At 35.7% G+C, this 26,667-nt stretch overlaps 1 protein-coding gene and 1 long non-coding RNA gene across 3 annotated transcripts in view; one reads left to right on the forward strand and one right to left on the reverse strand.

Moving 5' to 3' along the window:
• Positions 1-7,996, reverse strand: part of LOC150110567 (max dimerization protein 1-like) — a 144,088-nt gene extending 136,092 nt beyond the window's left edge. The window contains exons 1-2 of one of the 2 annotated variants that reach the window (XM_090399771.1): positions 7,712-7,996; positions 7,437-7,524 (exon numbers count right to left, since the gene is read on the reverse strand). In XM_090399771.1, the coding sequence (XP_090255897.1) occupies positions 7,437-7,524; positions 7,712-7,766 (143 nt within the window). In that variant the 5' untranslated portion in view covers positions 7,767-7,996. The remainder of the gene's footprint in view (positions 1-7,436; positions 7,525-7,711) is intronic. The other variant, XM_090399780.1, reaches the window with a different exon arrangement.
• A 140-nt stretch (positions 7,997-8,136) lies between these two features.
• The window catches only part of LOC150110568 (uncharacterized), a 58,316-nt gene continuing 39,785 nt past the window's right edge, over positions 8,137-26,667 (forward strand). Inside the window, exons 1-2 of the long non-coding RNA XR_016548966.1 lie at positions 8,137-8,172; positions 19,069-19,237. This is a non-coding gene — a long non-coding RNA (uncharacterized LOC150110568). The remainder of the gene's footprint in view (positions 8,173-19,068; positions 19,238-26,667) is intronic.

Below are 26,667 nucleotides of genomic sequence, written 5' to 3' on the forward strand. Positions count from 1 at the left end.
CTGCATACTATACTGATGGAAGTACTAAACTGCAGGAAATTGATGAGGCCAAGGATTTAGGGGTCATTGTAGACTGTGAGTTGAAATTTAGACAATATATTGCAAATGTGGCCACACATCAGACCACATACTTGATAAGATGTCATTATTTTGCATCTGGACTACTGTACAGATATGGTCAGCTGAATTCCATGTGAATAAAGTGGTAGAGAGGATCCAGTGGCAGGTCAATGCAGTGCCTCCATGAGAACAGACTGAAAGTCTCTGGGCTTCAAAAACTAGCTGACAAAGTCATGACAGCAGCATACAAAATATTAAAGGGATTTTACAGGATTGAAGCTGAAGACATTTTAGTATATGACAGAAACAAGTGGTCACCCTTGAAAAGTGTATAGAAGACCGATTAGTAAGAGTGCTAGGACTAGATATTTGCTTGTAGGAAGATAAATGGAGTAGCATAGGCATCATCAGTGAATGAGTTCAAGGAGTTATGATGGATATTCTGTGAACAGTTTTTAGAGTAGATCTCCGATGGTCACTGATTTCATGGAGATGCCCAAAAATAATAAATTCATACATCGTTTTATTTTATAGATGGAATTATGAGACTGCTACCCAATCATACAAAATTCAACCTTCTGACCTTTATGTAATGCAGTGACTATAAAACTGTATACCTCCATACCTGAGCATTTCTGGTTGAATATCAGAATTGAGGTAGATGAACAGGAGGTGCTCAGCATATTGAAAAACATCAACCTGAATACAGCAGTGGGATTGAATGGCATCAGCCTCTGTGCTATGTAAATGTGCAAGAAAATTGGCAATGGCTCCAAGACAGTAGGTAGCAAATTACAGGCCCATTAATATCTTAGGAATGGTAGTTAAAATATTGGAAAAGTTGGTTAGAGGTATAAAATCCAGCAGTGGATGGATGGGAATACAATATTGTATGATGGGCAGCATGGCTTTATATGAAAGGTCCTGCTTTAGTAATTTACTAACGTTTTATAATAGAGTGACAGCAGAATTAGATAAGGGAAATTGTTACATCATGATACTGCAAGACTTTGCAAAGGCATTTGACAGAATACTGGATGGGAAAACTATTACAGAAGTTGGAGTAAGCAGGAAGAATGGATGTGATTCTTGCAGCATGGATTGGGAGGACCAAAGAGACAGACACCAGAGAGTAATATATGGTGAAGTGGAATCTAGGAGAATGAGGGTGACTAGTGGAGTACCTCAGGGTACTGTACTAGCTAATACTCTTTAATTTATATCAATTGATATAGAAAGCTTTAAAGTGGGGGGGGATATTTAGTTGCTTGCTGATGATACCATGCTGCAAAGGGCAATAATTGATAAAAGTGATGTAGATATCCTGCAGGATGATTTAAATAAACTGGCATTATGGGAAAACGATAATGACTGTCAATTTAATGTTGCAAAATGTAAGATTACGCATCTCAGATTGAAATGGTTACATATCTAGTACCATCATGGTATTACAATGATGGTACTAGATTGCAGGAGATTAATGAGACTAGAGACTTCGGGTAATGGTAGACAGTGAGTTGACGTTTGGGGAGGGGGGGCATACTGTGAAAGTTGGCAAAATAGCTCAAAGGATGTTGAAAAACACACCAACAAGTAAAGACAGGGAAGTTATCATCACTCTTTATAAAGCTATGATCCACTTATATCTTAGCTACTAAGCACAGAGTCGATCACCTGGGTTTTTTGGATATCATGAGGTAGTGGAGAAGGTTCAGAGTCAAGTGACAAAGCTTGTGACAGGTCTACTGAACGCTCCCTATAAGGATAGGTTTAAAATGTGTGGGTTATAAAGTTTAGTTGACAGGTAGAAAAGAGGAGACACGATAGAAACTTATAGGTTATTAAAGGGGTTCTATAAGATCAACACAAAGGAAATTTTTCAATACATGACAAATAGAGAAAACTTGAGGTCAACCTTGGAAATTGTATAAGTGTTCAGACTAGATTTTTTGCTTAGACAGTGGCAAGTGGAATGGATTGCCAAAATCAGTTGTGAGTGCCCTGACAGTGAATGAGATAAGGAGAGATGATAGGTATTATGTGTATAAAGGCTAGCATGGGCTTCCTGCAATGAGTCTTCTAACTCATTGAGATACCCAGTGTAATAATAATATCATCTTCTACTCCAGATGTTTTCTTTCCACCTTTCAGGTTTCTGATGGCCTTTTCTACTTCTAGTATTGATATGTAGAAGGAAAATGTCAATAGATTTCTTCTTTTTCAATCTGCACGTCAATTCCCATACATGGCACTGATCTGCTATCCTTCTACATCTTATGTGTGGAATAATTATATATATACATATATATATATATATATTATTATCTACAACTACTACTTTGTGACTTCTTTCATTTAGTTATCTTTCCAAGTAATTACACCAGACATCCAGATTATCTTCATCTTCAATTTTTCTATCACATTTGTTCTCTTTTACAGTACTCTTTGCTCTATATCAAAGTTTCTTCAACAGGCTCCCAAATTTTTGCCAATTTCATGACATTTCTTTCATATTCTTACCAGAGTCTTCTCATGACTTTTGTTAAGCTAACTGTATATGTAGCTTAGTTCTCTTACCTTTTTTCCCCTATACTTTTCCAGGACATCTGCTGAATTACTTGCTAGAATCTTTTGATATGCTTTATTGTTTTCCAGGAGTGCTGCTTATTAATTTATCTTCATATTATCATATTATCTTCAATTTTTCTATCACATTTGTTCTCTTTTACAGTACTCTTTGCTCCATATCAAAGTTTCTTCAACAGGCTCCCAAATTTTTGCCAATTTCATGACATTTCTTTCATATTCTTACCAGAGTGTTCTCATGACTTTTGTTAAGCTAACTGTATATATAGCTTAGTTCTCTTACCTTTTTTTTCCTATACTTTTCCAGGACATCTGCTGAATTACTTGCTAGAATCTTTTGATATGCTTTATTGTTTTCCAGGAGTGCTGCTTATTAATTTTTTGCATCCACTAGGGAGTTCTGATTTTTTTTTTTAAATCCTTGCATAGAATTATAGAACATGCCTCTCTAGCTGAATCAATGCTTTCTTCTGAGTACTACTGAGAGTCCAAGGTTTGTTTCTTGTTTTCCAACTCTTTTTCTCGAATAATATTTCTAGAGTTAAGTCTACAGTTCACCTCTAAATATTCCCATGGACAGGAGTCTAATTCTTTTTTGAAACTTTTGTACATGCTTCTTTTTGATATATTTATTTTTATCCTGATAATTTAAAATTCCCTACACATGCTTGTATCCTGAACCAGCATGAAGATATCACTAACAATGATAATACAGTAAAGGAGACTTTTTTTTTTTTTTTTTTTGAATCATATCCTCCTTCATGCAAATTTCTACACAACTTTAGTTGAATCATGCCATGAGTGATGACTAGTCAGTGTCCTGAATAATCCTAATATCATTTGTTGTCTGCTGCATCTCTCCACAGTTACTTCATACTTTCAAACCCCGGTGACCAGCAGGCACTTGCATTATTATTAGATTTGCCCTTTTCTTCAAATTTGCCTAAGACATCTTTATGGGCTGGCAATTCATTTTCTACCTTGCTATTAGATCTCTTACAAAGACCAGCTTTTCCCATTTTCTTTATCTCAGATGCCTTCTCTATGACTCAAAAATTACTCCCCTTTTTACCACATTTTGGAATTTGTGCACATAACTAAACTTGAAACTGCCTGCAGATCAAGTTTATCTTTGTGTTTGATGTTAAATGCTATCATTACTCCTTCCATTCTCCAACATTGCTGCCTGAATATAACATCCTATATTTATTATTTATATGATCTCACTTGTTTTAGTCTTCATCTCAGTAACACCAATTGCATCCACATGGCATTTCTCCAGTATATTTTTATACTGGAGAAATGCCATGTGGTTCAACTAGTTCAACTTCTTTTCCATTGATGCTGCTTATGCTGATGCTTTCTATCTTAAATTCTTCTGATCTGTTTGTTCCAGTAATTGACTTTTCGCTGTTTGCCCTGTTTCCCTGAAGATAATAGCAGGGACCAGTGCAGCTAAAATAAAATTGCATCATGTTTGAGCAACCCTTAAATACTTCTCAACAGAGTCCTAATATCATTTGTTATCTGCTGCATCTCTCCACAGTTACTTCATGCCTTCAAACCCAGTGATCTGAAAACGCCATAATCCAGATGTTTGATCAAGGCTTATGAAATTCCTACCCTCTTATTCTTTGCTGGTGAAAATATGCCTCAGTATGGCAGCAATCCTCACAACTTTTTTTTTTCACTACTTCTGTAATCTGTTGATGCCAAATATCAAAGCCTCACATTTAATTGTGTTACAATGACATATGTACCCATAATTTTCCCACCTTTCCAACTTATTCAACTCTTCTTGAAAAACCACTAACATCAGCACTATTGCTAATAATCCTCATAAGCATTAACATCTGCAAACAACTGAATATATTCCAGTAATCAGATAACATCACTCACATTGAAAAGTTACAATGCCAGCACCATACCCTGGAGAGTTTTTACTTGTAATCTTTGTTCATCCCAGTACTGCCCCCCACCCATGTAAATAACTCTGACATCTAGCAGCAATCCAACTTGAAATCCAATCCACTAATGTGATATACTAATATGGGTATATCACTAATGTGATATACATATATACTGAAACTTAAAGATCAACTTATCATGAAGCAACCAGCAAAATAACAGTAAATGACTTTCCCTCACCTGCTGCACTTCTTACTTTATTAAGCAACCAGATTATTGGAAAATGAACATTTCACATAATAATCCATGCTCACTTTCAAATAACATTATCCTCATCCATCCAATTCTGTATGGACATTGTTCTATTTTTCCACAATCTTAACACCAATCTTTCCGCCACAGGAAAAATAAAAACAGTCAACAGATTGATACTTACATTCCACCATCATATTATGTGATGGCATTATCTTCCCCTCCTTGGTCCTGAGGAGATCATCTCATTCCAAATTGTTCATTTAACTTCAGACAAATAGACACAGTCAGTTCATGACTGCAGTTCCTTAAAATGTACAAATGAATCTATCTAGCTCCACTGCCTTACTGATATCAAGCTTTTGTTATTTGAAATATATCCTTTCATTCACTTTTAATCCTTCAGTTTACCCTATCCCTCTAGGAATAAAACCTGCTTTACCAGGATGAAACACCCCAAATGAAGTGATCATTAAACAATTTTACTGCATTGGTCACCCAACTATCATCTCCATTCATCAAGGTTATTCATCCACAATCATTTCTCTTCCTACTTCCCATATAGTGAAAGAACACCTTAGTATTCTTCTGATATTTCTCATTTTTTTATCCTTACTATATTAGTCACCTTCCTTATATGAGTGCTAATCCTTGTGGAACTATTCTCCACTTCTCTTTATATGCTTTTCCATAATCTTTACTTCATCTGTAATTCCTGTTTGATTTCATTAATTTCATTTTACTCCACCTTGCATTGTCTTTTTCACTTAAGGTATGCAATCTGCCGCTGCTGACTACAAATATTTCTTAACTAGCTCTCGTGCACTGCTTCTCTTCCTTGAAAATTCTTCCATCCACTGTACTGTCTTTCCAAGTCTATTATAATTCCACATAAATACTTTCCTCCTTAATATATCTGCATACCCATTCATCCTCCAAGTCAGGACTGCATGGTCACTCACCAGCTGGCGGCAAGTTTAGCATCTCAATCATGATTGGATCATCTGTTGTTATGACCAAATCCAAAACTCTTCATCCTCATGTTTGCTCCACCACATGCTGTCTGAGACATTTATCCCTCACAAATTCCAAAAATTCGATTAAAGAGCTATTAAGATGACAGCCACAAATTTGCCTAATGCTACTTCATCACTTATATATATATTTCTTTTTTTTAGGGGGGGGGGGAATTTTGTACTGATAGAAATTAAATGCTATATATATTTTTAATATCAATCCCACATATCAGAGATTACGTAATCTATAACACAATAGCTATTTATGGGCAAGTGAGAACAGAAGACAGAATCTGTTAATGTGTTGTGTTATAACATATGTGTTTAATTAATATTTTATTAATGTTATAGTTATTAAATATACCTGGTTTTAACGAAAAACATAAAATGTCTGACATGAATTCAAACAATGGTTATCCAAAGCAGTAAAAATCGTGTTCATTAAAACTCAATTAAAAGATCACAAACTATCTTAAAAATAACTGCATGATATTAATAAAACAGAGTTTTAGATCACTCTCATGTAAACTTTCTAGATTGATCCAAAATAATTTCACTGGGTTCCAACCAAACTCACAAGAAGAATGTAATTAGCTTCCTCAAACTTGAATTGCTCCAAATATACCCTGACTAAAATTATCAATACTGAAATTTCAAACTGTTCTAAGTATCCCTCTGTGTAACTAGTGTTTTATTATTATTTTTTTTTAAGGTACAGTTTCCAAATGGGAAACTGTACCTTGGGATTTAATCCTAAGGTACAGTTTTTAGGATTTAATCTATATGCAGACTATTTAGCACATTCTTAACGTAGTGATTTATGTGTTTTTTTTCCCATAAAAATTCTGATCAGATAACTACCAATATGAATATGCGTTTTAAATAATTTCAGTTCATATCGTTCATTGCATTAATGTAAAAAACCACAAGAAATGTGCCAATGCATTAGTAAATTACCACAATTTTGAACTGTAAGAAATATTAAAATCGTGATCTAATGGAATATAAGTTTGGGAACCTTATGTACAGAGGAGATATAATGCAATAATATTATTATATATGTGAAGATTTCGCTACAAGTTCACAGAGTAATATATTAAAAGCATTCAATGTTTATTGGAAATTAAATACTATGTAGTTTAAGAACGCCACTAAAATAATAAGTGAAGATAACAACGGAGTAAAAGTTTAACAAAATAATAAACAATACCTATGAATATTATAGTGGACGGCATTTAGCCGAGAATATTACTCTCTCAATTTACTGAAAATTCATTCTATATGATGTTAAATCCTTTCGAAGTATTTACAAGAAAATTTCTCATTCTGAATGTACCAGTTTATTTTATCCTTTATACACCTGCCTTGAGTATTCTTTTACTGTGACGAATGCAATACAAAAATGAAAATAATGGTGACATTTACTGCAAAGAAGCCATAGATTTTATCATGTGTGTATGCGTCTGTAGAACATAAACAACGCCAATCAAGTATTCTACTCCATATTTTTCAAAATTGTTTTGTATACACACAACTCAAGGAGAATATATAAAATAAACAAACAACAACAAACAAACAAACAAAAAAACTAATAACATGAAATTTAACGCTTACCTGTTTCCCTGAGACTTCTTAGATTTTGGTCTCCTGCGGTTGAGATCGTTTGGAATTGGCATAGTTGATGCATATCCGTGTTCTGCTTCTGCAAAAAACAGTAAACCAAAAACCATATCATGTCACATTTCTTACCACAGCCAATCTATGTCAAAATCAGCTGATCTGAAGCGCTCGCCTAGGCATCCATGTTGGGAGACCTTGGGCGAGAAATAGTGTTTATAATCACACACATTTGAACAAATTTATAAAAGCAATAGCAGCGAATTAATTACCTCGTTCCCTTCTCTCTAGATATTCAGCTGCTTGTAGAAGGGCAGCGATACTCATATTAATTACACAGGTGGTTGTCAAATACCAAATTCCTCTGAAAATATGGCGAACTATCCTTCACAAGACAAACGGTGTAGCTGCTGCGTTACCAACGCTTGTTTTGTTCGATGTCACGCACTTTTCCTCCGTACCAGAGTTGACGAATACAAGCACAGAACTCGAAATTACATAACCTGACACTACGACTTCTCTGATTGGTTAGAAGGCCTCTCTTCGGCTTTCCGAACAATACTTCGAGTTTGCTCGTGTCTTCCGATGAAATGAAGCCAATGGTAGGCAGTGTTTATCGACGCCATAAGCCATGCTGGCTATCCACGTGCTACCCATGCCCTTGATGTATCTAAGGTTATCCTATGAACTTATTGGACAGAGCTCTTCCTGCTTCCTGTTTAAGTGGTAGAAGGTAATCTGTAGGTATACATTAGCTTTAATATGTGTAAAATATATCACAATGCAAGGTTATGATTATTTATTTGAAATTTAAGAATTATGAAAAGCTAAAACATACTGTAAAATATCAGTTACTATGCATTTGTTGTTGTCAGTATAGGTGTGTAAATGGTTACAGTATTGAATTTAAAATATTTTGAGCTTATGAAGGCTTAATGATTTTTATGAGCATTTGGAAGATCCAAACTCAAGATTATATATATATTTTTTTTTTCCTTATATATATATATATATATATATATATATATATATAAGGAAAAATATATATATAAAATAAAAATAATATATATATATATTATTTTTTTATTTTTTTCCCCTACCAAGCTAACGCATAGAATCGGTATTTTAGTTTTAAAAATGGCGATGACTAGTTCGAAAACAGCTTTCTGGTTGAAACCTAAAATGCATTATAATGAAAAGCACATTTGCAGATCTTTCTTGGTAATTTCGTATTTTGCTTTAGTACTGCATAACTGAAAATAGCTTATGCTGAAAGTGGGTCTCCTAATCCTGTAATATACTAACGCATAAGCGAAACTTCGTTCGCTATGCGTTAGTATATTGGCGGAACGTAACGGAAGTTTCGCTACGCGTTCATGAAAAAAAGCAACCTCAGTTGCTTTTAGTCTTGCTGCCTTACGAACTTGTATCTGATTTTTTTTTTTTTTTGAAATATTTGCCTACAATAATAGATTTTAAGTTTAGTATTTTAATTTGGCAAGCTTTTTTCCTGTTAGTTTTCTTCCTGGAGCAAATTTTATCCAGGATTTTCAACTTTATTATTGTTGTTGTTTATCGGGATCTCCATGGAGTCCAAAGACTCATCGCGTTAGGTTCCACAAATATTATTCACAATATACCTATCATACCGCCCATAATGCGTCCAAAGTCTCACCGCGGGAGGCTCAAACTAACTATGTAGGGTCTCCCGCGATAGTCTTCTGACTCCATGGAGACACCGTTATAATAATAATAATAATCTACCTAAGGCAACCAACAACCATCCTCGTCGCAAAAATCTCAGCCTCAGTCCATACTAACTGTACTTTTGCTCAATTTCCAATGATGACCTCTTATTCTTCCACCCTTGCCACGTCATATATTGAAAAATTTCCCCACCCGCCTTCTATAAGGCCTTTTTTTGTGCGTTACAGAAATTGACAGATAGAAGAAAACTATGGGTTATGGAAGCTCACAACTCTTGGCTTCCTTCTGTATGCCAATTTTTGTAACCCACAAACCAACTATCTTCATATGGAACATTCATAGTCCTGAAACTATCTTGGTCACCTGCCTCTGGATCTTTTAAACTAGCACCACATTCCCTGAGAAACCAAGGCGGCCTAATCTGAACACCGTACTCCAGATGTGAATATATCAGAACCATATAGAGAGAAATAATGAATTCTTTGTCCCTACTGGTCAGCATATTTTTAAGCATTCAAGTGATCCTCTGCGCGCCGTTTTGCGATATGGCCTCCGACCTTCAGTTCTGGTTATAATGGTTGATAACCAATTATCTAAAGATCCCTTGTCTCATCCAGTAGTGACATTTCGTCAATAGAATATATGTATAGAAACTTTTTCAATCCAAAGTGCATGGTCTCACATTTTGCCACATTGAATGAAAAAACATTATCTTTTGCCCACAATGCTAACTTATAGCAATCATCTTTCATGATCACTACATCGCTTTCATTTACTATTGCACTTCCCAACTTAGCATCATCAGCAAACAACTAGATATCACTCGTCCGATTATCTCCGTTATCATTAATAAACAAATTAAACAACAGTGAACCCAAAACAGTGCCCTGTGGCACACCACTGGTTAACTGTCTAATTTTTGAATCTACTCCACTGCATACTGGGTCTCGGTGCCTGTCTGACAACCATCCACTTCTCCATCTCACCAATCCAATGTCGATTCCTTCGCTTCCTCTTACTTCCTATGCACTATCCTTGTTAAATGCTTTTGCAGAGTCTAATAGTATCAGCGTACTGTATAGGCATTGACTTTATCCAACTCAGCATTGTTGTCTCCAACTCTGTTATATTATAGAAATCTTGAAATCCAGAAATCATATGTATATAAATTTCATTTTCTGCATATGGACTATTCAAATTTTGTACAAGGTTCTTTGCTATATTGTATCTGATAAAAGCCTATACCAAAGTAGTGCACGTATATTATACAAGACTATCTTTGTAATCGATTATTTTCAGTTGTTTATATCTCATACTCTGTGATGGAAAGACATACAAAAGGATAAATATTAGCCACTTAGAAAACTTGCCTTTCCACTGAATGTACTTTGTTCATGCAGTAGCTGTCTGAACACGTTTCAAACTATCTTGTGACTTTCCACTCGATTAAGGCCTGCTGAACAGACGTGTCTGTTTTGGAATTATGGCCGAGTAAAGAAGATTGTTCGACCATAACTGCAAATAGCCATGTTTTGAAAGTTAGCAGGAAGAGCCAGCTAACTCACTTTCGGTTGAAAATCCCTTATAAGGTTCTTCATGTCCTAGACGAAATTCCAAAGTAGATTCGAATCCTTTGGTCGAGAAAACTTATGCGTAGTTTCCAGCCAAAGGGAATCGTCGATACCGACAGAACCACGGAGTCCCCTCTTCAAAACAGGAACTAATCTATTCTTCTTCAACCGTTTTCTGTCCCCTGCTGTACGAAGGCCTGCCTCAAGTCCTCAATTCATTCCTATCTGGAGCCTTTCTATACCACTAAGTTCCAGCCATCTCTTTAATCATCCTCCCATCGTCTCATTGGTTTTTCTGTAGCGCTCTTTCCATCTCTGGTATACTATTCAGATATCAACTTTGTCCAATTTTGAGTGAGTTACTTCTTGCAATATGACCTGTCCATTGCCATTCGGATCTTTTAATCGATGATGTGACTGTCGACCTAGTGTGAGTTCTGACTCAAGTATTGCGCTTTCTATCTAGAATGGTAATATCTTTCTCATGGGTTTATTTCCAGTGAGTACGGGAGTGGCGAACTAGAGCTACCTGATTCAAGTACCTCTAGCCTAAGCCTTACTTCAAATAATATACATCTGGTATATTCTTCAGAGTAGTGGAAATCTGCCTTAACTAAGAAGGCCTCCATACCTCAAAGCATTGCCAGCAAGGAAGAATTAGATCAGAATCTCCTTTAAATGACGGATAATAAATATAAAGGAGGCCGCAGAGCCCCAAGGCCACATTGGACATATAAAATGCACGAATGTCTCTCTCTCTCTCTCTCTCTCTCTCTCTCTCTCTCTCTCAACTTCCTCTATTAAAGATATCGAATTATCACCTAGAAAGATGGGAGATAGCTGTTTAGTTTTGTATCTACCTAGACCAGATTAGATGCTCTGAGAACTTAACTTTGCTTGTCTCCAGATGTCTTATATTTATAAGGTCTTCTGAATAAAGAGCAGTTCTTTGTTTGTTAATGCGAATCCTACCCAAAATGTGGTCAGCTGTCTCGCACATGAATGCTGTAAGTGAAAAAGGGATTAAATAATCCAGAAACCATGCGAAAAGACAGCTCTGATCAGTGTTTTCAGGAGCTCTCGAAGAAAGATTTTGTTAATTGCACCCTTGATATAGGGATGATTGTATTTATTTCCAATGAATCATGCTTTACACATCCATACTACAAGGTTCGAATATCTATGAGTTGTGCACAGTAGTTGGTACATTTCTAAAGAGTTTCAGTTTCGAAATCATTGTGATAGTTGCTATAACCGAAAGTCACTTCTCACTTCATAGAAAAATGAAACACTTAGCTAATCGAAGCTTTTAAGATCTGCCTGCTAAACTAGTATTTTGTGGTTAACATTGGGTTTCTGGAAAGTAAAACTCTGCTACCGTATGAGAACGACTAACGCAGATCAAAAATTCCAGAAAGTTCATTGCTTTCTTCACAGGATTCGAATCTTAAGTCCTTCCAAGCAAAAGGTACATGCCCTTCCTACCAGTGATAAATTTTAAGTTTTTGACGCTCCTTGGCAAACTGAAAGAACTAGAGGTTATTCATGGAAGTTAAATAAAGCTTACAGTGGAGTGAGAAACCGAGTTTTCTCGTAGTGAGTAGAATATGTTGCTAAGGAGTGTGATGAGCAACATGACTCAATAAGTTCAAGGAAATGTAAACTTGTACAACAGGCATTGTATTAGCGAAATAGGTAATTCATAAAAAATGTTGTTGTTATAGGTATTAAGTGTAAATTGTTGATTATAATGTAAATAAGATATGTTATATTTTCGAGAAGATTTCTCACGATGAATCCTGAACTCCATGGTGATGACAGCGTAATAATAATAATATTTCTGGCCTGCTTTTTATCATTTATAAATGTAAAAATCATGTTATGTAGAATATAATGTGCAATAAAATTTATTATTTTATCGCTTGTTTTAACTTTATAATACATTAAAAATAGCGATAAAAATCGACAATATATGAGGCACTATTTCCGACACAAATGGTATATTGTTTCTTGATGTATTTATTATTTATACACGGTTTATTATTAATATTACTTATACGTTTTAATGTCCGATTTTAGTCAGAAGTGATTATTACGAAGTAGATTTCGTTTCCCTATTACATATAATTAATTATCTTTATTCTATACAATTCATGTGTAAAATATCTATTTTCATTGTAAAATATTTTTTATAATAATAATAATAATATCTATATAATTCATTGTATGCTGTTATTACATTATGATGGGAGGTCACTACCCAGACCGGTTTCAGCCTTTATTGAGGCTTCATCAGTGAGTAGCTTATCGCCGAAATGAAGCCTATTGGCGCTTTATATTTAAGTAACTTGATGGGTGCACCTTTTTTGACAACTCGTATAGCAGAGTATATAAGTTCTTTTCGCTATACCCTTTGGTATTAATTTGGTCTAGCTACTCACTGATGAAGCCTCAATAAAGGTCTGAAACCGGTGGGGGGGCTATTATGAGTTCGCTCTCTTAAGGTTTTTGCTTAAGGGAGTAATTTGAGTCTCCGGGAAAAGTGTTTTCCGGCACGGCCCGGTGAGGGGCTTTGTCGGTGAATGCTTTTCTTCGGAATATGAGCGGTGGTGGTGGTGGGTGAAAGGCCATCACTGAGTGGAGCCAACGCTGAGATGGACGGTCTTTCGCCCACAATTGAGTGGCCTAGGGATCGTCCGAATTTTTAGAGACGGCTTTACTTATTCATAAGGCTGAAACGGTCTGGGTAGTGACCTCCCACCATAATGTAATAACAGCATACATTTCCTAGGAAATGTGTTTTACATTATGGGAAATACCAAGAATAGCGATCAGAACTTGACCACCTTTGCTGCGAGTTGCCCGAGTTTGTACTACGTACTTGGACTACTTGCATTAGCTCACGCTAGTAGTCGCCGATACTTTTATAGTTCATTATACTATATTCGGCATGAAACTCTCTGATTCCAATCTTTGAGTTTCTTATTCGGTTTTAAAACAATGTGGGATTTAATATCCCCTTAATTTAAACAATGTTTATATCGCCGAAATGAAGCCTATTGGCCCTTTATATTTACGGTTTTATCTTAAAGTTGGTCTGGTTGGTCGCAAATCTGGTTATCCAATATCCAATAGTTTATTTTTATTTTTATTTTTTTTTTCGCGAAAGAATATCTCAAGCTTGTATTCAAAGATGGGACGTAAGTGTACAATGTTCACCTCTTAATAGAGTTCAAATTCTATCACATTATATTGAAGAAAAATTTGTTCTTAAGAGATTACCAGATTACCTACAACTTACTCCACTCACAGTACTAATATACTATAGGTTCACATCTTTTCATTAGTGGGATTCATATTATAAAACGTACATGAATATTTTTATATACGCATTTTAGGATTTAGATCGAAAACTCAGTAAACATCGATTATGATGCACACAGTTTGTAAACATCAATATATTAAATAATGATTATTATTAGAACAGACGTGCAGCATCGGAAAGATCAAGTAGTGGAGATTATTAGAAAAAATATTAAAAATCGGTTTTTATTATTTTATTTTTTCAGTTGGAGATGGAGGAAATAATATATTCCAAATGGAAAACTTAATAGTTCAATTAAAACGATATTCAAGATACAGTATGCTGATAGAAATAAAAGTCTGAGTTGGTCGTTCAATTTTTCTTTAAATAAAAATAAAATGAACGTTTATTAACTGGTACGATTTATCGCTGTTGAGTAGCTAGAATTTTAATATTATTTCACAAATTACATGGAATGGAAATGAAAGTTCTAAGGGCAGAGTTGAAAAAAAAAAAAAAACAAGAGAGGACAGAAGGAGAAATTTGGACATTAGGAATGATTTTGGACCAGAAAGTGTTGAAGTGGCTTGGACATACAATGAGAATATTCAAATAAATTCTAACACCAAGAAGAACGTATGGAATAAATTTTGAAGAGTAGAAGTCAGATAAGAGACCAATTTTGAAGAGACCAGATAAGAGATTTAGAAAAAAATAACTTGTACTGGACCAGCGTTCAAGAAGGAAGAATTTGAGAAAATAGAAAAAAATGGAGATAATTTATTTATCTGACCTTTATCTAACTGTTCCAACAGTTTCTGTTGGAACAGTTAGATAAAGTTAGATAGATAACAGTTAGATAAAGAAGCAAATTTCCCTGACGTATCCTTACGGTAACTGGAAAGAAAAATCTGTAAAGCTACTTCATCGTCCTCCAGAATCTATTCACGAGTTACTTGTAACAATTCTATGTAGATGTGGCTGATTAACACTTAAAAAAAGAGTTCAGTGCGTGTTAGTGACTGACACTTAATTTCTTTGTCGTTTCTGACCCATTGAAATCATTGGTATATTTCGGGAATAAATCTGTGGCTGCATTTTGCAATTCGGCTTAATCTATATTAGTAAGTTCATAACCAAATAACATATCGAAATCTGTAGAAATATCCTATAGTTTCTAGTAAATTATTATTTATTTAAAATCTTAAAGGATACATATCTTAAACAACTTAACTATTTTTTATTATTTTTCTCACAGTTAGATTTCAGAAGATGAAAACTGTGGTATATTTAATTGATATACATTGTTTGGAAAGAAGTTAACGGACACCCACATGGGCAAGATGCATATTGCCATGTTACAAGTCACGTGTTTGTAGCCGGTATAAATTGTAGGAATATTGTTCTCCCAAATCAGCACAGCTGTGTCCGTGTGAAATCTCTGCGAGAAGGGAACTGAAGGAGTTTCACAACAAACGTTGTGATAGGATACCATGTTTCAGGCCTATCTCTTCGGCAAATTGTTGAAAAAGTAGAGGCCATCCCACGTGAACAATTAGCGATACCATACTGAGATGGAAGCGCAGGGAGTCAACTGCAAGTGCTATTCGCAGTGGACGACCCATCACGTTCACCAAATGTGACCGTAGGGTGCTAACAAGGTTAAAACCGCCATTCGTCGGCCGACATGTTGAATGCGCAGTTCCTGGCATCAACTAGAACACGAATCTGCACAGAAACATTCAGACAGTACAGGACCTCATTATATGCCTACAGGAAGAATGGTCCAAAATTTCCATTGATCGCTATCCTACACTTGTGGAAAGTATGCCCCTTAGGATTGCTGCACTCACTGCAGCGAAAGGAGGTCCTACATCTTGTTAAGGTGGACGCCATCGCTGTTTGTTCCTCACGTTATAGTGTCCATTGACTTCTTTCCAAGTAGTGTATCTGCCTGTGGATTGTGCGAAGATGTGAATCTTAGTGGCGCCTAAGGACAATGTTCTAGAGAATCAAAAGTAACTAACTTTTTGATTCAATAGATAACGTAACCAACTACGCACATTGACTCTTTTCAAACCTTTGCTAACCTCTTGTGAAGTCCCATTTTTCATCGAATAAACAGGCAGAATGGTTAACAAAACCAGACAAGCTGTGAACCGGTAACTGCTTTGGTATATATATATATATATATATATATACCCAAATATTGTTTGGCTGAAATATTTTAATTAATACTAAACACATCTAGTTTGAATTGTTTCGCATTTAGTATTGAAATATGGTATTAAATGCAATTATTATTAATTCAATTTAATTTAGCATTATCTATATGCGCAGTATTTACAGCCACATGCCTGGTCTCTGTAAAAAATTATATTAACATCGCTGTGATGTATGTGTAAAAATACAATCGGAGATAAGATGGGCCCTCAAAAAAAAAAAAAAAAAAAAACCAGATGTGTAAAAAAATAGACGAAAAAAATCGAGTTTTCTGTCTTATTAAAAATAATTTGTTTCATTAATGTAAAATTTTAGTAAAATAATATAAAATAAGAATATACAAAAAGGTTTTTCCACTGTTTAAAACAATGATAAGTATTAAATATTCTTTACTATCTTTGTTTGTTTTAATTAAATTGTAAAATATATACAAGTAACATATATTTTGATTGTTTATCTTGGTTTCTCTTACCCCCCCCCCCCACGGCAGTGTCTCTAAATTATATGCCTCCTTTGAATATACTATGAAACTCTTTTCCCTACACTAGGATTTCTGGCTTACCTAGTTCTTGGACAATATAATACTGTATGACAGGTTTACAATCTTTCTTGGGGTGAAATGATAAAAAAAAAAAAAAAAAAAGTACTAAGAAGCTCGCTCATCTTCCATTGTTCGCTAATTATTTCCACGCACGCTGTGTTCCTACACGCCATTAAGGTCTTGAACATGGACGGATTCATTATCTATGTGAATTACATTATATCAAAATGAAACAGCTGTTTTTCTGTTAAAAATGTTCCCAAATATGCGTATGCTTTCGACGGAGAGCGACGGAGCTTGTTCCACCTTTGCTGCGAGTTGCCCTGGTGTTGTACTACCCAAGTGATTACTTACACTTGGGCTCGCCGATAGTTTTTTCGGCATGAAACTCTAGGATTTCGATCCGAGTTTCGCACCCGGCTGTAGAATAATACGGGATTTACCATCTCCCTTAAACTTAACTTATGTCACCGGTAAAATAGCCTTTTGGCTTGTTATATGAGCAAGTTGCTGAAACATTACCTACCCTTCGTAAACCTTTACTGTTCATTGCAAAGTATAGACCATCTGTCAACTTTTCGAGCTCTTACCAAATTTTCCAAAATTCTCACCATCACTCCAGAGATATTGTTGGCTCAGTAATTAGACAAATCAGTCTTCGCACGACCCATGTGCAATGGGATTACCATGCATCCTTTTTACTCTTGTGGAATCCTCCCTATTCTGAGTCTCGAATTATAGTGTATAATATTGGTCAAAGGAACAGCCAGTTCAGCTGAACACTCTTTTAGTATCTGTGCTGATCTCCCATCTGCCATCTATTTCCGAATTCTTATTGATTTGTGCAATATCTCTAGTACTCCTTCCTCATACAACTGAATTTCTTCATCCATTGAAAAGATAGCACTGAGCTAAATGCTGCATAGTACACGTTGATGGCTTTTAGCAAATGAACACTCATTAGCTCAGCAATTCTTTTGCATCATCTGCATTCATTTTCACACATATCATGACGTGATACTTGCAGTATCACGTCAGAATTCTTTTATGTTGCCTTTAGCATTTAAAGCCAGTTTCTTTCTATACTCTTATTAGCTTTCTGTACAATAATTGTAATTTTTCCTACTCCTTATTTTCATAACTGACATTATCCTTATGTATACGGTATTCCCCTAAAAATTCTGTTCCCGTTACTTACGATACCAGTTAGTATATCAACCTTTGATCGCCAGGTCTCACTAATATCTCTAAGGTCCCAGTGTATTCACCAAGACAACAAACTCCACCCCTTTGTTTCTGACACTCTGGGCATTCGTGTCCAGGCATAATAAGTTGCCTGCATTCTGTAAAATTGTATATTCACTTCTGTAGTCTGTGCGACCCAGTTGGACAACTTGCAGATCTCTCTTCTTATGTAATACCTTAATTATGCAGACATCCTTGCACAGGCTTAATACGTCCGAACCGAATAAACACACAATCGTTCTTTCTTCATAGTCATTTCCATGATAATGCACATTCCTATCATTAAAAACAGTTACATAACATTGTCGCTCTGTGCACGCGCGCGCGCGCGCGCACTCTCTCTCTCTCTCTCTCTCTCTGCTATTGCTTACCAATTAATAATTCCTCTAGACTCCTGATACCAAATGTATTCAAATATACATTGTTACTCATATAAATCCATTCTTCTCTTACTCCACTTATCCAAAAACTCGCATCCATTACGAATCGAATCGTTTGTCATCATAGCCCTTCTTCTTAATTAATGTCTATCATGTCTAGGTAATATACTAACGATTTTCACTTTCTCACTCTTCACTCTCGCTTCTTCCAACAATCCATTCATATCCTCTCTCATACGAACTTATCGCTAGTTAAATTTATCGTACCTACTAGAATTATCAACTCTTTTACTTTTTTTCTATTTTTCAATTTGCGTTTGTTATATATATTTAATTTATAATTCGTTCGTTAGTGTCATATTTTATGATAAATTCGCCATACCAAATCGTTATTCAATATCTTACTTGATTCCATGCTTTGTGGTTTCCCATTTGCTGTCTAACGTTCTTGTTCCTTCCTATGTTCCTTTAAACGAATTGATAAACAACAAAGCACTGAATTAAGTAAGATATTGCATAACAATATACTGAGAAAGGATCATTTCTTAAGCTCTTCTATCCTCTCTTGGTTAGCATTAAGTGTTTTAGGAGGTTTTTTGGTATACTGTCCCGAATATGAGAACAGCAATCTAAGATTTGGTGTATTTATATATGTTAGGAATTGTACAGGTGAGAAAGCGTATCTCCTGAATGAAAACGACACTGAACTTTCTTGGTGGCTGAGAAGGCTGTCGATGTCATCTGTGTGTGTATCAGGAATTGTAGAAGTGCAAGTTAGCGTAAGAAGTGAAATACGGTCTTGTCTAGCGATCTGGATATTATCGAAGGTAAGTGGAATTTTGTGCGATCTTTCTTTACACAAATAAGAAAATAAAGCAGGACTGCGTGTTGGTTTGTATTAAAGTTCACAATGCTGTCCTCGCCACTTTGAAAAACGACAATGAGATTATACTGTACCTTAATGCACTAGTTATTCAAGATCGTTGAGCTTGGAATAATTAGACACTACGAAGTTTGTCATATGAAGAACAAGAATGGAGTGTACTATCTACAGAGCTGTGTATAGATTCTGTGGCCAGCAAGACAAGGTAATTTATCCACAGGAGAAAGAGAATGGATTAAAAGCAGTGTTCTGATGCACTATTGACATATTGAATGTTCAAAGAATTAGGTTTATCTTATATTTGGTAATTTGAGAGCAGAGGTGAAGCATAGAATTGCAAACTCGAAACCAGGAGCTCTTACGAGGGATGGCTGAGTTGCTGCCTGATTTTTAACTTTGGAGCTTTCAGCATCAAATTTGTATTGATAATTTTTCGTCTGAAACTTCAAAATTACAACGCAGACAGTATGTACTGTAGTTTTGATCTCAAGTCACTTGTAATATATATACAGGGTGTTCGGGATAAATTTGACATATTTATAATTAATTATATTTTTCCGTAAGTTACATGTATTAACACACACTTCTCTTCATTTAAAAGTTTGGACCCTTCTTCATTCATATACAAGATGTCAGAAAGGATGGATAGCTGGAACCCACCTGAATCATGGAAGAGAATAACTTGTATCATGATGATTCGTGCCCGCCATCAACATAAGGATATTACGACTGCTGCCCAATGCTCCCTGAATACAGTAAAAACAATCAGGCATGAACTAGAGACTTGCAATGGTGACTACGAGGATGTAGCAAGAAGAAAGATCCCTAGCAGACGATCTGATTGCGTTCGTACAGCAGAATTCCTCGCAAATCTGCAGGAACAGGTGTTGAAGAACCCTGGCATTGGAATTCGGGCTTTGTTCGTGGAGTTGCTAACTGTAGTCAAGCCCTGGATAACAAGGGTAGCCAATGGTAGGCCGTATGTATGGCAGCAGGATTCGGCCCCTTGCCACACCTCTGGGAAAAGTCAAAAATGGTTGTCTGAAAATTTCTACGACTTCACCAGTCCAAATGTTTGGCCTCCAAACTCCCCAGACCTTAACCCCATGGATTATTTTGTATGGGGCGCAGTTGAAAAAGACACCAATCGCACTTCCAGTAATACAAAAGCCCAGTTAATGGATAAAATTAAAACAGTTTTTGCGGCCCTTCCCAGGGAGACTGTAGCATCAGCTTGTTCGAGGTTCCGAAGCAGAATTGAAGCTGTGATCGATGCTAATGGTGGTTATTTTGAGTAAATCTTGTTGATAGTATTGTAATTAACTCTGCCTGTAATGTTTTTTTGTCAATTCATTAAATTTAATAGATACAAAGAAGATTTTCTTTTTCCTTACGAAACTGTCAAATTTATCCCGAACACCCTATATATATATATATATATATATATATATATATATATATATATATATATATATATATATATATATATATATATATATATATATATATATATATATATATATATATATATATATATACATATATATACATATATATATATATACGTTTTTTTTTTTCTCCTTCTTTTGTGCACTTTTGAAAAGCCAAAGCAGTTGTGAGGGTTTGGAATTACCAAGCTAATTACGAAGCAATTTGGAATTACGAATAAACTAAGGTTAAAGGTAGACACCGTAGTTCAATCGGGTCTTTGGTTCGAATCCCGTCTTTGACGCGAAGAACCTTCATAAAGAGTTTCATAACCGTAAAACAGGCAAACTAGCCATATGCATTTTACGAATATAGTACACTTGTCTCATAGCCTTTGTTACGTCGGCTGTAAATCAAAATAACCCAATGTGCTAAGCCAATGAGCCCAAGTATTATGTCGGTTTATTATGTACTGGGTGGTCCATAAGTCACGAAGGAAAAGATTAAATATTTAATAACTTGTTTTTAATTTATTCATTATTTTAATTAATTTATTTTAATTTTTGTTTGTTATTCTTGTTGTTTCTTATAATGAAATACAGAATCGGAAGATTTTTTGTATTAATTATAAATTATTCACATTTTAAACCCCTTCGTGACTTATGGGCCATCCTGTATATTTTTATGGTCTGTTTGCCTGTTTTTCGCAAAGATATATCTGAGTTTCCAGTAAAAAAAACCCTTCTGTCTCCATATAAAACCGTGTAACTCCTTCGCGTCCTACATTCTATTTCAGGTTTTTAAAACGCATACTAACTAAGCCTTATTAGGTTCTTTGAAACCAAGGCTTCAATAGTGATCAAAGATGTTGAGTTGTTTGAGTGGTGAAAAGCTTCATTCTAGTTAGAATTATTTCTGCTATTTGATCGCATCAGTTTGGTTTAGGAGATCAGAAACAGCAATCCTGTGGAGCAAAGAAGTTGTAGAAGCCAACATGAAAAAAAAAAAAGAGGCGATTTGGAAATAATTTGATACTATCGTAATGCCAAAAGACACGAGACAACTATTGACTGGGTAACGGAACTCCGTAACGAAGACCACGCAGAAAGCTGTCAGGCCATTGAAACCTTATCAAAATGGACTAACAGAAAGCGAATATATAGATTCTTGGGCAGCATTTATGTTATCTACGTAGTCCGCGCTAAGGCAACTCGTGAATGCTGGTGAGTGCATTCCCGTAAGTTCTCTGGTCAACTTATTTTTACGAAACTTTCATAGTTTCTACATTCGGCTTTGAAATAATTCTGGATCTAATATCCACTTTACTTACATAATTTTGCATCGCCGAACTAAAGCCTTTTGGCTCTTTATTTTAGTAAATTTTTTGCGCCTATTAACTGAAAAATATTTTTATTGCTTTTAATTTGTTATTCTTAATTAAATTTTTGTTTTAATTTTTGCTGGAAATTTCTTGTGATTTTTGGTGTATTTTGTACATTTTTTACCTATCAAAAAACTATTTCTTTATTTTGCCTTTGACGATTATTGCGGAAGAAGAGTTAGGTATAGAGTAGGAGAATACAGGGTGGCGAATAACTCGAATGAGTTATTTTAGTAAGGTGTTGCTATAGACCTGGTATTGTGGAGAAGGAAAAATGAAGAAGGAAAGGTAGTGAGAAGGAAATTTTTAGGCAAATTGATCTGGTTAATAACGAAAGGGTGATCGTTATGGACGATTTCAATTATAGTAATATAGATTGCAATAAAGAGACAGCATCAGGAACTAAAGATAATGAATTTCTTGTTTTTGAGGGACACCTACCTTAAGCAGAACCTAACAGAGACCACACGTGGATCGAGGGTCTTGAATTTGATTATCTCCTCAAAAGATGTTGTAAATGAAGTGTCACATCTTCCTCCAGAGTGAAAGTGACTATGAAGCGATAACTTGGGTGGTGACAACATAACAGAACTTTTGTGAAAAAGGGAACTATAAGGCGGGTGATTATGATACTCAGAAGGGGGGCTTGCAGCAATATCATGGAGTGAGGAATGAATTGGATGGGAAGGAAATCAATGCTGTTTGGTCTCTACTCAGGAAGTATCTGACAGAGGTAATGACTGAGTGTATTCCAAAGGTTAAGCGACTAAATAGGTAGGCGTACGATGGATGACTGAAGAGTTGAAGGAAGCAATCTGGAAGAAAAAGGCATTATGGAGGCGCTCAGGATGAGTGGCGATAATCAGTTACATGAGGAGTACAAAGAGCAAGGAAGGAAGGTAACTCGCTGGGTGATGGTAATAAAAGTGCAGTATGAGCAGCAGTTAACAAATGAGACTAAAAGAAAACCTAGGGAGTTTTTTTTTCTTTTCAAGGTAGAAGTGTTTAATGAGCAGTTAATTAAAGTATTCTAATGCAGAATTGAGAGTAGTGGGAATGGGGAGGAAACAATCATGCGCGTGAGCAGGAAGTGTATGAGAGATTGAGTAAACAAAGCCCCGGGACTTCATGATTTATCACCTTGTGTCCCAAGGAAAAATGTTTAAGGGAGTTAACATCAGCTTTAACTTATATTCTAACACTCGATAAAAAAGCCCAAGTTCCAAAAGAGTGGAAAAATGGCGAAATTGTTCCGTTTCATAAAGGGGAAGATAAGACTAAGGCGAAGCCTTAGTCTTATCATTCCCTTTCTTATAGGCCAATCAGCTTGTCTAGAGTTGTGGTTAAGGCGTTGGAGAAGTTAGGGAGGACAAGGATTCAGAACTGGGTTGACAGCAGCAGCAAAATTTTCTTTAATGGGTTTGCTAAAAAAAGATCGTGTTTTAGCAATCTGCATACTTATTATAACAAGGTGACGAATATACTGGACGAGGGGGATGTGTATATAGTAGTATATATATTTAGATTTCGCAAAGACTTTCGATAGATTGTCACATGACAAAATAGTAGTTAAATTGGAATAGATGAGGTCGGATAGTAGCTTAATGCGTTGTATTGGAGACTAGTTGACTGTTAGTATCAGCAGGTTGTGTATGGGAGAAGTGATACCCCCAGAAGAAGAAGAAGAAGGTCACTAGCGATGTTCCCCAGTAGTCTGTTTTGGGGACATTATTGTTTAAGTTGTATGTAAATGACATTGAAAGGAGGCTTACATTGTGATATACAGTTGTTTGCAGATGATGCAAAGTTGGGGAGAGTTACGAGAAGTAGAGCAGATGTAGTTTGCTAGAGGACCTAAATCGATTGTCCGAATGGGTAAGTGTGCGGGGATGTCAGTTTACTATATGAACGTGTAAGGTTTTAAAAGATAGGAAGCAGAGTATAGGATTGGTGGGGATATTTTAGAGGAGATTAAAGAAATGAAAGGTGTTGGGATGATGTTGGATAAGGACTTGAAATTGCATGGACATTTTGCCAAAATTGTGAAGACAACACAGCGGATTATGGGAATGATGCGGAGAACGCTGACGTATAAAAGTAAGGATGTTATGATTCTATTGTACAAGGCTTTGATTAGACTTCATATGGATTAATGTGCACATATGGTCGCCTGGTTTTCAAAAGGATGATGAGTTGTGGCAACGAGTTCAGAGACGATTGACTAATTCGGTATTGGATCTTTGGAATTTGAGAATGCAAATTATAGAGCCTAGTGGATAGAAGGAAGAGAGGAGACATGATAGAGACGTATAAGTTAGTAAGGGATAATTAGCAGATTATCATGGAAGAGTTTTTTTTTTCATATAATATCTGGAGATGGGGAGAGCGAGAGGCCGTGCCTGGAAGCAGTGTAAGGTGGATGTGGAGTAGATTTTTTGCATGGAGAGTGATTGCCTGAGAGTGTGGTGAATGCAAAGACAGTGGATGCATTTAAGTCAAGGTATGATGAGCTGTGAATGTGAGAATGGGACCTTCCGTGGTGAATCTCTTTATTCTACGGAGGTCTTTTGATAATAATAATAAGTTGCCATACAAATGGTGTCAAATTTCGCATTCATGTGTAGTTCGCCAATGGTTCGCCCTGTATATATCACACCACTCAGTCCCCCCACCCCCACCCCCACACACATGTGCAAGCATAAGTGGCAGCACACTAGTTCTTCAGGAAACCACTCAATTCCTACCATTATGTTCAGTTTTGGATACTATCTTTTGGCCAACTTGCAGATCCGCTTTGTAAATGTATCCTCTCATGGGAAAATTCTGGTTTTCTGCATTATGTGTTTTGCATGCTTTAAAAGTTGTTAGGTACACTTCATGTAAGAATGGAGAAAGAGAAAGAAATTGAGATCTTACCTTCTAGAACAGACATAATCAGAACGAATTTAGCCCGCAAATATGCAAAATAGCTTTCATCGTCCGGTGTTTGAGGCGATGGATATCATCACTTTGCGTAGTGTCAAAAATTCTCTAGGCTCGTGTTTATTTCATAGAATAAGTAGGCCGAACTCTTTTTAACTTTTGGAAATTGGTAGGCAACTGGTCTCCATCCAGTTGGTAACCGACGATTTGGTAATATGACTGACATCTGTCGCCATCTTTTGTTCCTAATTCTAACTGGGTATTATTGCTGAAATAGTGTGATTTCCACTGTCGAAAAAATGACCGCTATAGACTTGATTCTAAGTGAGATATATGTGAGGATCTTCTTTTCTCTATCCCTTGTTCTTCAGAGAGTTACTAAGTTTGACACAAATCTTTTCCTCCCAGAATCTGCTTTTTGTTTCCCAACACAGTTGGGGATCAAAAATCTGCCTTTCTCAGTTTACATTTCGCTATGAGTTTATGTTCAAAAATTATTTGTAGGATATGAATGCTGCTGAAATATTTGGATACGTGATCGAATTCACTTTTTTGTATCCTAACTGTAATAAACAAATTTAGCACTGTAGTCAAGAATGACTTATCCACGGTCATTTTCCTGGCTACACCCTCCACTGTGAAATTATGATATAGAGAATATGAAATCTCTGCGAAAATTATCCAGATGGAATGTGTGTATATATATCGATATCTAATGACAATCTTATTACGATATGTGTAGAACATATTGGTGCAGATTTAGCAGTTAATCCATGTACGAGTGTTAGTTGTTAAGTGTCAGTCTGCTGTATTGAATCAATAAAACTAAACATATTTTGTTTCTTGCGATTTTTACGATGTCGAAAAATTACAAAGAAATTATAGCATTTTCTTCCATCCAGTACTGAAACTAGACTCATGACTTTATTCCTTTTGAATATCTTCTACCACTGTTCTGTTGCTACTTATCTAATTTGATAAGTTTTTCATGATAATTACTCCATCATCTAGAATATCCTCATGTTCAGTTTTTGTCACCTTTATCATCTCTGATTTCTTGTCGCTTCCCTCCATTTCTAAGCTTCCTTCCCACAGTAGCTTTCGGAATATTTTCCTAACTTTATAATACCATGTATATATCTTATATAAGTTCTCGGCCTAACAATGAAAAAACGAATTTATAATTTCAAATTAATTTATTCCAGATTTAGTCTACATTTATTCCAGCGCCATTATCCGTCCCTGAAGTGGTTCTCAGTAAGATCTACAAAACAGCCCTCTACAGCTGCAATCACCTCTTGATTCGAAGAAAAACGCTGACCAGCGAGGAAGAGTTTTAGTTTTGGGAAGAGATAGAAGTCAGAGGGAGCCAAATCTGGGGAATAGGGTGGATGTTCCAACAATTCATAGTGATAGATCCCTACCCACAAAGGTGTTTTGGCAATTTTCCCATTGCCAAAACACCTTTGTGGGTAGGTGCATTGTCCTGATGAAAGATTATTTTTTTCTTCTGCAAACTGGATCTTTTCTGACGAATTTTTTCGTCTAGTATGGTTAAAAGATCGGAATAATATTTCCCGGTTTTTGTTTTACTTTTTTCAAGATAATTAATAAACAATTACACAATTTAAAAATAAAATGTC

This window comes from Typopeltis vanoorti, chromosome 1 (genome assembly GCF_054136105.1).
Source record: "Typopeltis vanoorti isolate ZY-2024b chromosome 1, IOZ_Tvanoo_1.0, whole genome shotgun sequence".
NCBI lineage: Eukaryota > Metazoa > Arthropoda > Arachnida > Uropygi > Thelyphonidae > Typopeltis > Typopeltis vanoorti.